Raw genomic sequence first — 12,830 nt, forward strand, 5'->3', positions numbered from 1 at the left:
TCGGCGCTGTGGTGCTCACACTCATCTGTACCCTGAGTTTTTTTTTTATCAGAGCCAACATGTCATCTTGTATTTCTTTACTTGTTTTGTTTGCCGGAAAGGGAAACATTCACATGCCCCTAGCCTCAAATTTGTAGCTGCCACTATGGGAAATGTCTGACAAGTGACATAAAACTGGAAAAATAAAATGGAACAATACACAACACACAGGAAGCAGAGAAAGAGAAAGGGAGAGAGAGAGAGAGAGAGAAAGGGAGAGAGAGCCATTTAAATGGAGCCCTTAAACTGAGGCCCTTCATTAGAAGTAATGACACATGGAGAGTGAGTGGCAGCTAAAGAGGACTGTTGCTATGCAGAATAAGGGTGCTGACTGTGGGTGTAAGTGTATAACTCACTGAGCCTTCATGTGGGTTTGGAGTTCCCATGTGCCCATGCCTTCATCTGTCCTTCTCTCCACCATACTTTGCAATCCAAAAAGGCCCATAAGATATGAAAAAGACATACATGTAGACGTGATCTCCAGTAGGCTACTGATGCTAGATGGTGCTTGTTATGATTTATGACATTTTGTGATTAGCTAAGCTTCTTTTTTCACAGCAGGGACCCAAAATAGCAGGCCCTCAATCCCAGTACTCTACAAAAAAGGGAGTTGTGGCTCAACTGTGTGAATCATATTAACCCACGCTATTACATCTTCCAGTTATTGTCTTTGCATCGTAACGCGTTGCTGTGTTTGGTATGTTCCAGAAAAAAGACTACGATCGAGTGATGCGAGCCCTGGACAGTCTTACATCGATCAGAGAGATGACTCAGGTGTGTGTAAGTGCATGATTTTTTTTTATTTCTGATTCTTTAATTTTGTTAATGTGCGCTCATGGAGGCGTTATATATGTGGCATCCAGCAGTTGTACATATATGTGTGTTATTGAGTATGGGTTATAGTGAAGGTGTCCTATATATATGTATGTGAATGTGTGTGAGTAGGAATGTGTTCTGATTAACAGGGTTATAGTACCTAGCCAGGGTTTGTAGGACTGTAAATGTTGAGAAATATTTGTACTGGTATAAGCAATTTCTGTCACATCAACAAAAGTAAATAAATATGACTCCACTCCACTCTCACTCTTAACATAAACACAGAGGACCCAGGGAGTACTAGACTGTTGTGATCTTCATGCTCTATACCAGTGGTTCTCAAATGGGGGTACGCGTACCCCTGGGGGTACGTGAAGGCACTCCAGGGGGTACGTGAGATTTTAACCCTTAAAACCCGATTGACGCAAAGTGTGTCAAAACAACACACCCTTTCTTCTCTGTTACATTGCTCCGCAACTGTTCATCGCAGCGAGATGAAACCTTTATTGCCTGACAGAGCAGAAGTGGGGCTTTCCAACGAGACAACGCACTTGTCTGTACGTTAAAGTATGAAAATAAAAAAAAATCATGAAATTAAATTGCACCATATTTACAGTCTTTACTTCTCTGCGTTCACCTACGCACCCATTACTCTCGTTTGAGTTACTCGCGAACCCGTGAACGCATAGATATGGCAAGCATATCAGATGAAAGAGGAGACACAGGGCTATCCATTGATAGCAAGTATGTTGATCCTTCTGGCTTTTGAAATCAGACGAAGTGACTACAAAATAATAACGTCATGTAGGCATACAAAAACCAATGCTGCACACCCATTACTCTCGTTTGAATTACTCGCGGACCTGTGATCGGATAGATATGCCACGCATGTCAGATGAAAGAGGAGACACGGAGCTATCATTTGATACCACGTACATCCTTCTGGGTTATAAAACAGACGAAGTGACAGCAAGCATATAGCTCGACTTACCTCATGTTTTTGTCTGTTTTTGTAGCAAAGCATGTTTATAATCCAACACTATTGTGTGTTTCTCTATGGCAAAGAATGTTCATAATCCGGTTTTGAGATCCTACCAAATTCCTGCATCATGGCATCCAATTCAAGGCTCATATTGCATCCCAATTTGTTCGGCAAAGAAACACCATTTTTGCCTTGACTTTGTTCATGGCAATGCAGTAAAAAGTTGTAGAGAATAATGAGTGCAGACACCATAGGCACACACAGGCTATAACACGTAAACTCGGGTCAAGTCTGATCAGATCAGTTCGTGTCACAGATATGGAGCGCAGAAAGGTCATTAAATCTATTTATTATACATTTATACATTTATTTCTGTAAGGCACACACCAAATATGTCTGTAAATTGCTCAGCCCCAGGGAATTCCTTCACCATGGCAATGATAAGCCAGAGTGGATCATTAAAACGTTCAACTTGCTGACTGGTCTATCAGACCACAATATGACTCTCATTGCCATAAAACGGTTCACACCACTAGTTCAAGAACAGGTAACATTCAGTTTCCCTAAAAATAGATACGAAGGCTTTAAAAGCACAGTTCAGTGCATTAACTGGGAGGAAGTCCTGACAGGGGAAAATGTGGAAGAGGACAGTGAACAGTTTTCAAATACATTGCAAAAAAATCACTGAAAAATTCACATGTAAACAAAGACATAGAAAGAAAAAATATATAGTTCCATGGATAAATCCAAGCATTGTTAATCTCATGAAAGCACGAGACCTGGCTTTAAAAACTGCTCTCAAAACAAATTAAAAAATGACAGACTTAACTTCACTACACTACGAAACAAAGTCATTAAAGAACTCAGAATAGCTAAGGCAAACTTCTTTTTAACCATAATTAATAAAGCAAAAGGAAATGCTAAAATTATTTAGAGCCAATTGACAAAATGACAAAGGATTTAAAAAAAAGGACAAAATGACAAGGATTTAAAAACTCTTGAACTTATTGTTGACGGCAAGACTACAAATAATCCAGTTGAGGTAGCCCATGTACTTAATAACTATTTTGTTGACTCAGTAGCTACGATTGGAAGGTCTTTTGGCACTCCAGACAGGTTTAATATCTTGAAATCCATACCAACAGGACAGATATTCAATACAAAACTTATTACTGAGGCAGATGTCATGAGAGTGGTAGGATCTCTCAAATCCTTAAGAGCAAGGGATGTAATTGGCATGAACACAGTAATGCTTAGAGAGCTCTCTACATCATTGGTCCATCCCATCAAAAAAATCTTACACCACTCATTTACTGAAGGAATCTTTCCAAAGGTCTGGAAACTGGCAGCTATCTCTCGATTTTTTTAAAGGTGGAGACAGGTTCTCCGCCTGTAACTATAGGCCGATCAGCATACTTCCTGTGGTATCCAAGGTTGCTGAATGTCCCACCCCTCTGCACCCAATGCAATTTGGCTTCCGGGCTAATTACTCAACTGAAACAGCTAATTGCTTTTTTTTAGAAAAAGTTAAATCTTTAGTAGACCAAGGAGGGGTAATAGGAGCTATTTTTTTAGACTTAAAGAAGGCATTTGATACCATCAATCATGGGGTGCTTTTATCCAAATTATCAACTTTTAACTTTTCTTCCTGCGCCATTAATTGGATTGAATCATACTTATCAAATAGGTCACAGTTTGTCCGAGTGAAAAACCATCAATCACAATCGCTTGGCATACCCACAGGTGTCCCACAAGGCTCCATATTGGGTCCACTCTTATTTTCACTGTATGTAAATGATTTGCCAAATGTCTGCCCCGATGCCAACACTCAAATGTATGCAGATGATACAGTGATCTTTGTGCACAGCAGCAGTGCAGTTCAGGCCACAAATCAGTTAACAAGCTTGATGCAACATATCACTGCATGGTTAAACCAAAATTGTTTACAATTGAATATATCCAAAACCGTGTGAATGTGTTTTTAGCAAGTCAAAAAAACATTTTACAGAACCTGATGTATTAGTGGCAGGGGAGAGACTGCAAGTAGTGTCTGAGTTTAAGTATCTTGGAATACGTATTGACAATCAGTTATCATTTAAACCTCACATAAAAAAGGTTTGTCAACGAGTCAAGTTCAATCTGGCAAACTTCAGACACATCCGCAACTGTATGTCAACTGAAGCTGCAATAATGTACATGCACTCAATGATCTTCTCCCACATTACATATTGTTTAACAACCTGGTCTCAGTCAGGTACCACTTCCTATACCTCTGTCCAGTCACTGTACAAACAGACTCTTAAAGTCCTTGATAAAAAGCCCAAATATCATCACCACTGTCCAATTTTTAAAAAATATAAGATATTAAGTTGGGAAAATCTGGTGAAATACACTAACTCATGTTTAGTGTATAAGATTATCAATGGACTGGCTCCTCCCGTTCTAAATCAGTTTGTAAAAACAAATCCACCCACTTACAGATCTACACGTAGTGCAGTTAGAGGAGACTGTGTAATTCAACTGAGAAAAAGTAGTTTTGGCCAATCTGCTTTTTCTATTAGAGCTGCACATGACTGGAACACAATACCATCCTATATGAGAGACATGAAAACGTATGACATATTCAAATCCAACCTAAAGAAGTGGCTAATCAGCAACCAAAAAAACACAATAACACACCGCTATTGACTCTGCTTGCCAGTTTTACCAGGCGACTGCACACTTACCATCCCTGCCCCATGCTCTCTCTTCTTTTCTTTTCTTCTTTTCTTTTCCCTCCCTCATTTTATCACTTATTTTCACTTGTTTGTCTTTTTTTATAGTACATCTTATGTGTAAAGTGTTGTTTTATCTTTTAGGTCTGCAATGATGTGTGTAGAGTTTCTTGTAGGCCAATCTGGCCTGTTAACATCGGCCCATGGACAACAGATGCAAAATAGCCATTTTGGCTAATTCTGGCGCATTTACATTTTTATGTTCATTAATGTGCACTGTCCATGTCTAAATAAACCTTAAATAAAATAAATAAATAAATAAAATAAATGCATGTAGAGCTATGAGCTTGCTGTGGTGAGATACATGTCAAAATATAAGAATTTTTATAATACGCTTTTTATATTTTAATGCTATTTCAATGCTAGTACTAATACATGAAATGATGGCAGATCTGGATAGCCTAGACTCTGCTGAAAAAAAACAATATATAATATGTGTGTGTGGCACTTACAATGACCAGAATAAATCCTTATGTATAAAGGTAGTGAAAATGCCCTAAAAACAGCTTAGGGTTAAAATATACTAGATTTAAAAAGTAGAATCCATGCAAAAATACTTTAAAAACAATTATTTAATAAATATTTCAGGAAAATATTTAAAGTTCACAAAATTAATTTTATATTTCAGTAGGCTATTCAATTTCATTATCCTAAAAACCCAGAGTCCCCCCCATACCAGGATGGTTCGACCCAACCTGTCACATGCCGCCCGCCATCACCTGTCAATCACTGTCAAAACTCAAACGATGGAGTCGTGGTTGAAGTTTATGGATGGAGATGGAGTCGTGGTTCCAAAGTTTAATAAATTAGACACTGATGGCACAGTGCTCTGTTTTAAGTCTTTTTTTTCTCAACTAAAAATGCTTTGCGCTGAATAGGGGGTACTTGGCTGAAAAAATATTTCACAGGTGGTACATCACTGAAAAAAGGTTGAGAACCACTGCTCTATACTAGAGCTAGTTGACTGATGCTGTAGTTGACTGACGCTTTAGTTGACTGACACTTTAGTACACTGACGCTCCAGTAGACTGATACTCTAGTACACTGATGCCCTAGTAAACTAGACACTCTAGTGGACTAGACTGTTGGGATGGTAATGTTGTGATGGTGTCGCTCTCTTTGTCATGTTGTAACCCTCAATATGTGGCCATTGACTGAAATATGCCCTTTGTTTATGATTTTTAGTGAAGAACAGATTAAAAACTTTGGAAATAAAGTGGCTGGTTCTTGTTTTGCAGGCTCCTTACCTGGAGATCAAGAAGCAAATGGACAAGCACGACCCGCTGGCACACCCACTGCTGCAGTGGTAAGATAGGAAGCCAGTCTAGGGCTTTAAGAGGAAAAAGGAGTCAGTTCAAACACACACACACACAGAAACAGACATTAGCGTGCACGCACACATAGGCACACACACACACTCACACACACACACAGAAACAGACATGAGCGTGCACGCACACACAGGCACACACACACACACACACACACACTGTGATATGCATAAAAAAGACATGCAGGCTCCACTCTCAAGGTGATGAATTTTTTTATGCAGTCGGATTGCGTTAGAAGTGCACTTTAGCTCAGGAAATGACTACCTGAATTTCACTCAGCACCCTCAAACTCATAGCTCCCTTAGCAGCCTGCTTTTCCATGGCATAGCTGAATATAAAGTGCTATACTGTGTATCGTCTGTGTTTGTTTTATTGGAATAGTGAGCTATGTTCTCTTGTTTCCAGGGTGATATCCAGTAACAGGTCACATATAGTTAAGCTCCCGGTAACCAGAGTAAGTCAGCTTCTCTTCTTCTTGAAAACCTGATGTTCATTTTGTAAAAACATTCTTCCATTTGTTGATGGTCATCTTAGAGTTTTGACTAATGCATACACGGAAACACGAAAAGTGTTGGCAGGGACACGTCTCTAATAAACATTATTTATATATTTTTTTATTTTAATATAAAAAAATTTGTCAGCACCTACAATATTCTCAGCATCAGCAACCTAGGTTTTTAAATACCCCATCACAAATTGTGCTTTGGTTGAGATGCCACTGTAATATACCCCATTCCAACGGATTTCGTTGATTGATGCTCAAAACTGTCCATTACATTGGACTCACTTTTCATGTCATTGAGATCCCACATTTAATTTCAAAATTTTATTTTGGTTAGATTTCATCTGTACAATTCAATTAGATATATAATGCATATCTTAATATCTTATGGAAGATGCCACCTCATTCTCTCTTCGTGTGTGTGTGTGTGTGTGTGTGTGTGTGTGTGTGTGTGTGTGTGTGTGTGTGTGTGTGTGTGTGTGTGTGTGGCTGCAGCAACTGAAGTTCATGCATACCCCCCACCAGTTCCTCCTCCTCAGCAGCCCACCTGCCAAAGAATCCAACTTCAGAGCTGCGAAAACACACTTTGGAAGCACCTTCGCTTTCCAGTAAGTCACTCTGTCACTGAGATCAGTGACCAGTAAAAAATGATAATCAAAGTACAAATTATGCTCTCCGTGTTGGTATTATACTTGTAATTGATCGTTGTTTGTGATACAGATTTTTCCATGGTCAATGCTGGTCTTTAGATATCCGTGCAGCCGATATGATACCTGATATGATGGTGATTTCTGTTGGTCCATTTTTTGTTTTTCCAGTTAGTATTTTTTCAAAGTAATTTATTCTATGATTGTATTATTCCATGCACATTACAATCTAATATGTTGAGGGTTGATTAAGGGACTTTGGGCAAATGTTAGTAGGTAGCATGATGGTAGTTAATGGTTGTAATAATACATGGCTCAAAACATTTTAAGGACTTTCCCAAATTTCTCTGCATACTTTTTGTTTATGTTTGTTGACAGTAATGAGGTACTGTTGCCAAAATGGCCTTAATCTAAATAATAATAAAAAATAGTAGCCTGCACTGGGCAACATCCACTGGGGTCTGCCTTTTAGAGTGACAACAAAAATTGAACTGATTAATTGGCCGACTGATCAATCGGTCAACCTCTAATTGTTGACGGTGGTTAGCATGTCTTACTGTGGAAATGTGTAAGACATGTCATTGAAAAGCTTTGTTGTAATTTTGCTCTCTGTCCCTCACAGTGGATCTCACATAGAGAACTGGCACTCCATTGTGAGGAATGGCCTGGTTGTAGCATCCAACACAAAACTCCAAGTAAGTAATCTATTTCATAGGAAAGTGTCACTAGTAACTATACTAGTGCTAACAGTGGATAGAGTAGATAGTAGATATGGACTTGAATTACGTGTACTTTTTGACCATAACCTCGATTTTTGGAGCCATTTTTTGAAAAAACTAGCCTAGAAATCTAGACGCACCCTAGCGGCAGCAAATTACATTTGCTTCCAGGGCTAGTCTAGCAACTCTCCGTTGGATTGTGAGCTCGAAAAATTAAACTTCTATCAGACAAATCAAATCATGTATAGAGTCGTTAGGCGGGCTTAACATAATGATTGATGGCAGAGTTGCAACGGTTTGGCTTGAATTCCCTGCTACTTCAAAACAAAGAAGATGGATGTTGCTGTTGGCCAACAGTGTGACACGAGTTAAGCTTGTTTTAAGTTGGCAAAAGTTTGAACTAGCCAACTAGCTCCGCTGGTGGGAAAATGCATGGGACTCAGCGTTGTCCTATTGCGTGCAGAGGGAATTTGAAAGACAACCGATTATCCCGCCCATCGGACTGAGCACTGCGAACGGTGAGTGCCCAGACCCTACATTTTAATGTGGGTCTGGCTCGTCAGGCTAGGAAAAAACAGGATGAGGATACGCATCTTAAATCAATCACTGAAAACTGCTTTTTCATAAGAATCCTCGGTTGGCCTCAATTCCCTTCTGCATGTCATCATCTCTGTGTAAAACAGAGTGGGCCACACAGCTCCTTGCTGTTTCACTCATAGGTTAGTGTGGTACTGCATCTGAACAAACTGCTGGTTGAGTCAGATGCTTGCTCTGGTGAGTGTGGGCTAAATTCTATACAAGCTGATGTCTGGTTTGCCTACCTGGCAACAGAAAACCCCATTGAGGGCTATATTTAGGTCATCACATACTGAAACTACAGCATATTGTTCACATTGGCCTCTGGGACTTGACTGTTAGTTCTCCAGCTGTGTAGACTTGTTTTAAACCACGATGGGTTAGCCTAGAGTTACCCATAACCCTACATCACCTGCAAAGCAGATGGCCCAGAAATACCCTTAAAAGCCCATGTGGTTGTTCATTCTTAGCCTCTAGCACCAGACCCCACCAGGACCACTGGGGAAAACACAAGTACAAGATACAGAGGAGCCAGCACACAGCGATTAGGATGTGGAAACATCACTGATGTCTGGATCCATGTTGGCCTCTATGGTCTTTTAGCAATGGCTTGACCATTGGAAAATTAAAGGGCCACCTCAGAAGTGTTGCACTGTTCCCCATGTGGGGTGCCAGGGTTTAAGTTAAAAGAAAGGATTATGTCCTCATATTCAAGATGAGTCACACTCTGCACTGTTGACAGCACACCAATCTGTGCCTTTTAAGGCTTGTTTGGCTTGTTTATCATAAAAAATAATTAAAAATATCTCTTTCAGCACAACATAATCACAGTGTAATCACAGCATTAATATGCAGCCCCAGGGCATTCATTAAAGATTCACAGTATGAAATTTTGCTTATTTGTTTACAAAACTAGTGTGAGTCAACACTCTGATAGCCTGCCTGTGTTATTTTTCTTGTCTCTGCAGCTCCATGGCGCCATCTATGGGAGTGGAATTTACCTTAGCCCTTTGTCAAGCATATCTTTTGGTTACTCAGGTAAGCTTGCAAGTATTCTCTGAAGAATGTTTCTTCCAGATGCTTGGACCAAGACTGTAAAATCGCATGAAGTGTGAGACGTACTGTTTTGTTCTCACAGGGATGAATAAAAAACAACAGAAAGTTACATCAAAGGATGAAACTTCCACAAACAGCAAGACAAACATCCACTTACAGGTGAACAACCATCTCACTTTATCCCACTTTGAGCAAGGCACCTAACCCCTCACTGCTCCCCTGAGCGCTGCTGTATTAAGGCAGCTCACTGCTCCGGGTTAATGTGTGCTTCACCACACTGTGTGTTCAATGTGTGCTCTGTGTGTTCACTAATTCACGGTTGGGATAAATGCAGAGACCAAATTCCTTGTATACGCAAGTATACTTGGCCTAGAAACCTGATTTACATTTACATTTTACAGAGACCAGTTTTTTTTTACAGTGTACTCACAGGATGGGTAGCTAGCAGATTGTGAGAAGTAGTTTGCTGAATGTGACAAAAAATGTTATTGGCTTGAAACTGTGTACAATCCCTGGCTGCGCCTTTAACAAACACTGTAGCAAGGTGTGATGTGAATGTTCTGTATACTTCCACAGTCACAGAAGAAGGGTCAGCAGCCACAGTTCCTGCAAAGCAGAAACCTAAAGTGCATAGCCTTATGTGAAGGTAAGCATCCCATAGTGCTTAATAGTCTGACACTGTTTTGTTGCTTGTTGCAGTTAAGTGATATTGTCTTCTGGTCCTCTGACTCTTAGTCATCACTTCCCAAGATCTGCACAAACATGGCGATATCTGGGTGGTTCCAAACACAGACCATGTCTGTACAAGATTTTTCTTTGTGTGAGTAAGCAGCCCTGTGAATTGTCAATGTGTGCACTTTCTCTTGCGGTACTCCGGCAACAGCAAACGCACGTCACAAGTTGTTATGGTCTTTATCTGTTTACTGATGATTGATGACTGTTTAGGCAGTTTACTTTCAACTAGTGGTTGTGATATTATAACAGTTTGAATTGTGGCAGTAATTTGCAGTAAATTGTATGGTTTCATAATCAAAAGATTATAAACATGAGTTTTATCTCGTCTCAAATGTTTGTATCTTAATTTTGATACATTTATAATAACTTAAAATCAGTGAGTGTCTCTCTCTCTCTCTCTCTCACAGTTATGAGGATGGGCAAGTTGGAGACACAAGCATTAACACCCAGGACACAAGTATACACAGAGAGATCCTGCGTGTCATTGGCAATCAGACAGCCACTGGGTGAATGAGAACTGACCCGACGCAATACTGCTGCCTTGGCCCGTCGTCCGCCATCTCAAAGCTGGCCATTTGAGTAAGGGGGAGCCAACACAATTGTGTATTCTTTTGGTAAAAGCAACATTGAAAACAACAAAATCAACAAATTTAAAAAATAATTTAAGACATATTTGCTATGTTGAGGACGAGCTAAAGTATTTATACCCCAAGATTACCAGAAATCTTTCTGAGATTGAAGCTGAGTCCACTTTACTACCGTTTATAAATAATATTTTTTTCTTTTTGGTGACATACAGTAGTACCTCTCAGTTTAACTGACAGGTGACTCTCTTTTTCTAATAAAAATAATGATGACATACCTTAGAAATGATTTTGAGTATTTTGAATTTGACGTAATTTGGCCTTTTGGGAAGAAGTGGTGTGTGTGACACTGCAAGGTACACATTTGTTTACGAAGAGCTGCGCATTGCAAAAGTACAATATTTTGTGTATAAGGAGGGTGTTGATATGCACTTTATTTGTATTATTTTAGATCTTGAAATGCCTTCATTTGGACTTAATTGTGATTATTTACAACTCTAAAGTATTTGGGTTTCTTGTATGAAAATTGTGGGGAAGCACAAGTGGACATTGCCTGAGGCTAAATGCTCTGCATGCCAAGGTGTTGGACTGAGGCAAATTCTGAGGTATCTGCTGTGTTCTTGGTTCATAGAAATGGCAGGTTCACAGTACTAGCGGGTAAAACCTGAGATGCAGTGTAATGGATTTCAGTAGTCTACAAATATTAGTCAAATGAACAGACAAAACTAAAGAAGTGAATGAAGCAGCATTGGTTGACTGAACATTCTTGAGGTTTGACAAAAAGATTCAGAGGTACAAGGTTAAGATTAAGTAAAGACAAAAAAAAAAAACATTGAATACAATTCCAGTTTTGATTGTAGAGACTGTTCATTTGAATAGATGTTTCTAATTCCATATTCTGTACATGATTTTAATATGGAGAAAGCAGTGCATTTGTTTATACGTCACCGTGCTCTTAACAATCTCCAGAATACATGCTAAATGACTTTGGCACACTCAGTACATCTGCACAATATTGACCATTCACTTAAAAGGTAGTTTTCCCATCAAGCAAAACTAATGACCTAACAGTGGATAAGTTAAGCCATAGCCTTCAAAAAATCTTAATGCAGAATACAATCTCTTGATACAAGATAAAAGTCATTTTAAGCATAGTCAGATTTTTCTTTCACCTCAGCTTGTAAGACAGTCTTTAGTTCAGTATGTGGCGACAGTGTGTTCAGATGGCAGAAATATGTAAAACTGTGCTTGAACTTGAAAGACAATGGCGGAAGGGTCACTAAGTATTTCTTGTTGTTTCTTTTTTATAACAATACACTTATACTTGATACAGCGATAAAACATAAGATGTTCGCCCCCAACTACTTTCAAGATTTAAGAGCAAACACATTTTATACAGACCTGATATCTAATGTAAATACTAAGGACTTTGAACTTTTTGTGGTTTCAGTTGCTTTAATAAATCAGCTTATATTGCAATTGTATTGTATTTAAATGGGCTATAGTTAAGAGAAAAAAATCTGCAAGTTGGCTAGAGTGATGGGGTTTTCAATTGCTTTCTTAGGCTTCAAAGATTTCATCACCTTGTTTTTAATAAAAGGGGCAGGAATATTTATTGACATGGTATTAAGATTCAATGGTCTGTCGTTAAAGACAATTGCAATTGTGTGTTGTGACAGAAGAACCAAATAAAAGGTAGAAAAAAGTTAAAATGCGGTTGTTCCACCATGCATACAGTTGTAGGACTTGCATCACTATTTTAGTTGAATTGTGACAGAGTGTTCTGTTTATATGGTTTTCATATATTTTCTGCACAATTTAAAGGAAATGTATTATGCTACTTTGCATTCGGTGCCTTACAGATGTGGGTCAATGGCAAATGTATGACAGTACTGTACATAATGTAAATACTGCCACACAACATGGAGGCCAAATATTTTCTGTATTAAGTTTTTACTTTTACTTTATTTTGCAAACAAGTCCAGCTTTTTGGCTTTTTACAAGTTATGGAAATAGTAGCTTATGTACTTGTTTATGGTCATTAAATTCAAATTTCCTTATAAACATCA

General features: G+C 38.9%; 1 protein-coding gene across 4 annotated transcripts in view; it reads left to right on the forward strand.

Annotated features, from left to right (window-relative positions):
• parp8 (poly (ADP-ribose) polymerase family, member 8) overlaps positions 1-12,830 on the forward strand; it is a 43,773-nt gene extending 30,943 nt beyond the window's left edge. For 3 of the 4 annotated variants that reach the window (XM_048243319.1, XM_048243320.1, XM_048243322.1), the window contains 10 exons: positions 748-819; positions 5,850-5,917; positions 6,348-6,396; positions 6,940-7,052; positions 7,714-7,786; positions 9,355-9,424; positions 9,525-9,601; positions 10,019-10,088; positions 10,178-10,262; positions 10,585-12,830. In XM_048243319.1, the coding sequence (XP_048099276.1) occupies positions 748-819; positions 5,850-5,917; positions 6,348-6,396; positions 6,940-7,052; positions 7,714-7,786; positions 9,355-9,424; positions 9,525-9,601; positions 10,019-10,088; positions 10,178-10,262; positions 10,585-10,687 (780 nt within the window). In that variant the 3' untranslated portion in view covers positions 10,688-12,830. The remainder of the gene's footprint in view (positions 1-747; positions 820-5,849; positions 5,918-6,347; positions 6,397-6,939; positions 7,053-7,713; positions 7,787-9,354; positions 9,425-9,524; positions 9,602-10,018; positions 10,089-10,177; positions 10,263-10,584) is intronic. The other variant, XM_048243321.1, reaches the window with a different exon arrangement.

The sequence above is a fragment of the Alosa alosa genome, chromosome 5, assembly GCF_017589495.1.
Source record: "Alosa alosa isolate M-15738 ecotype Scorff River chromosome 5, AALO_Geno_1.1, whole genome shotgun sequence".
NCBI lineage: Eukaryota > Metazoa > Chordata > Actinopteri > Clupeiformes > Clupeidae > Alosa > Alosa alosa.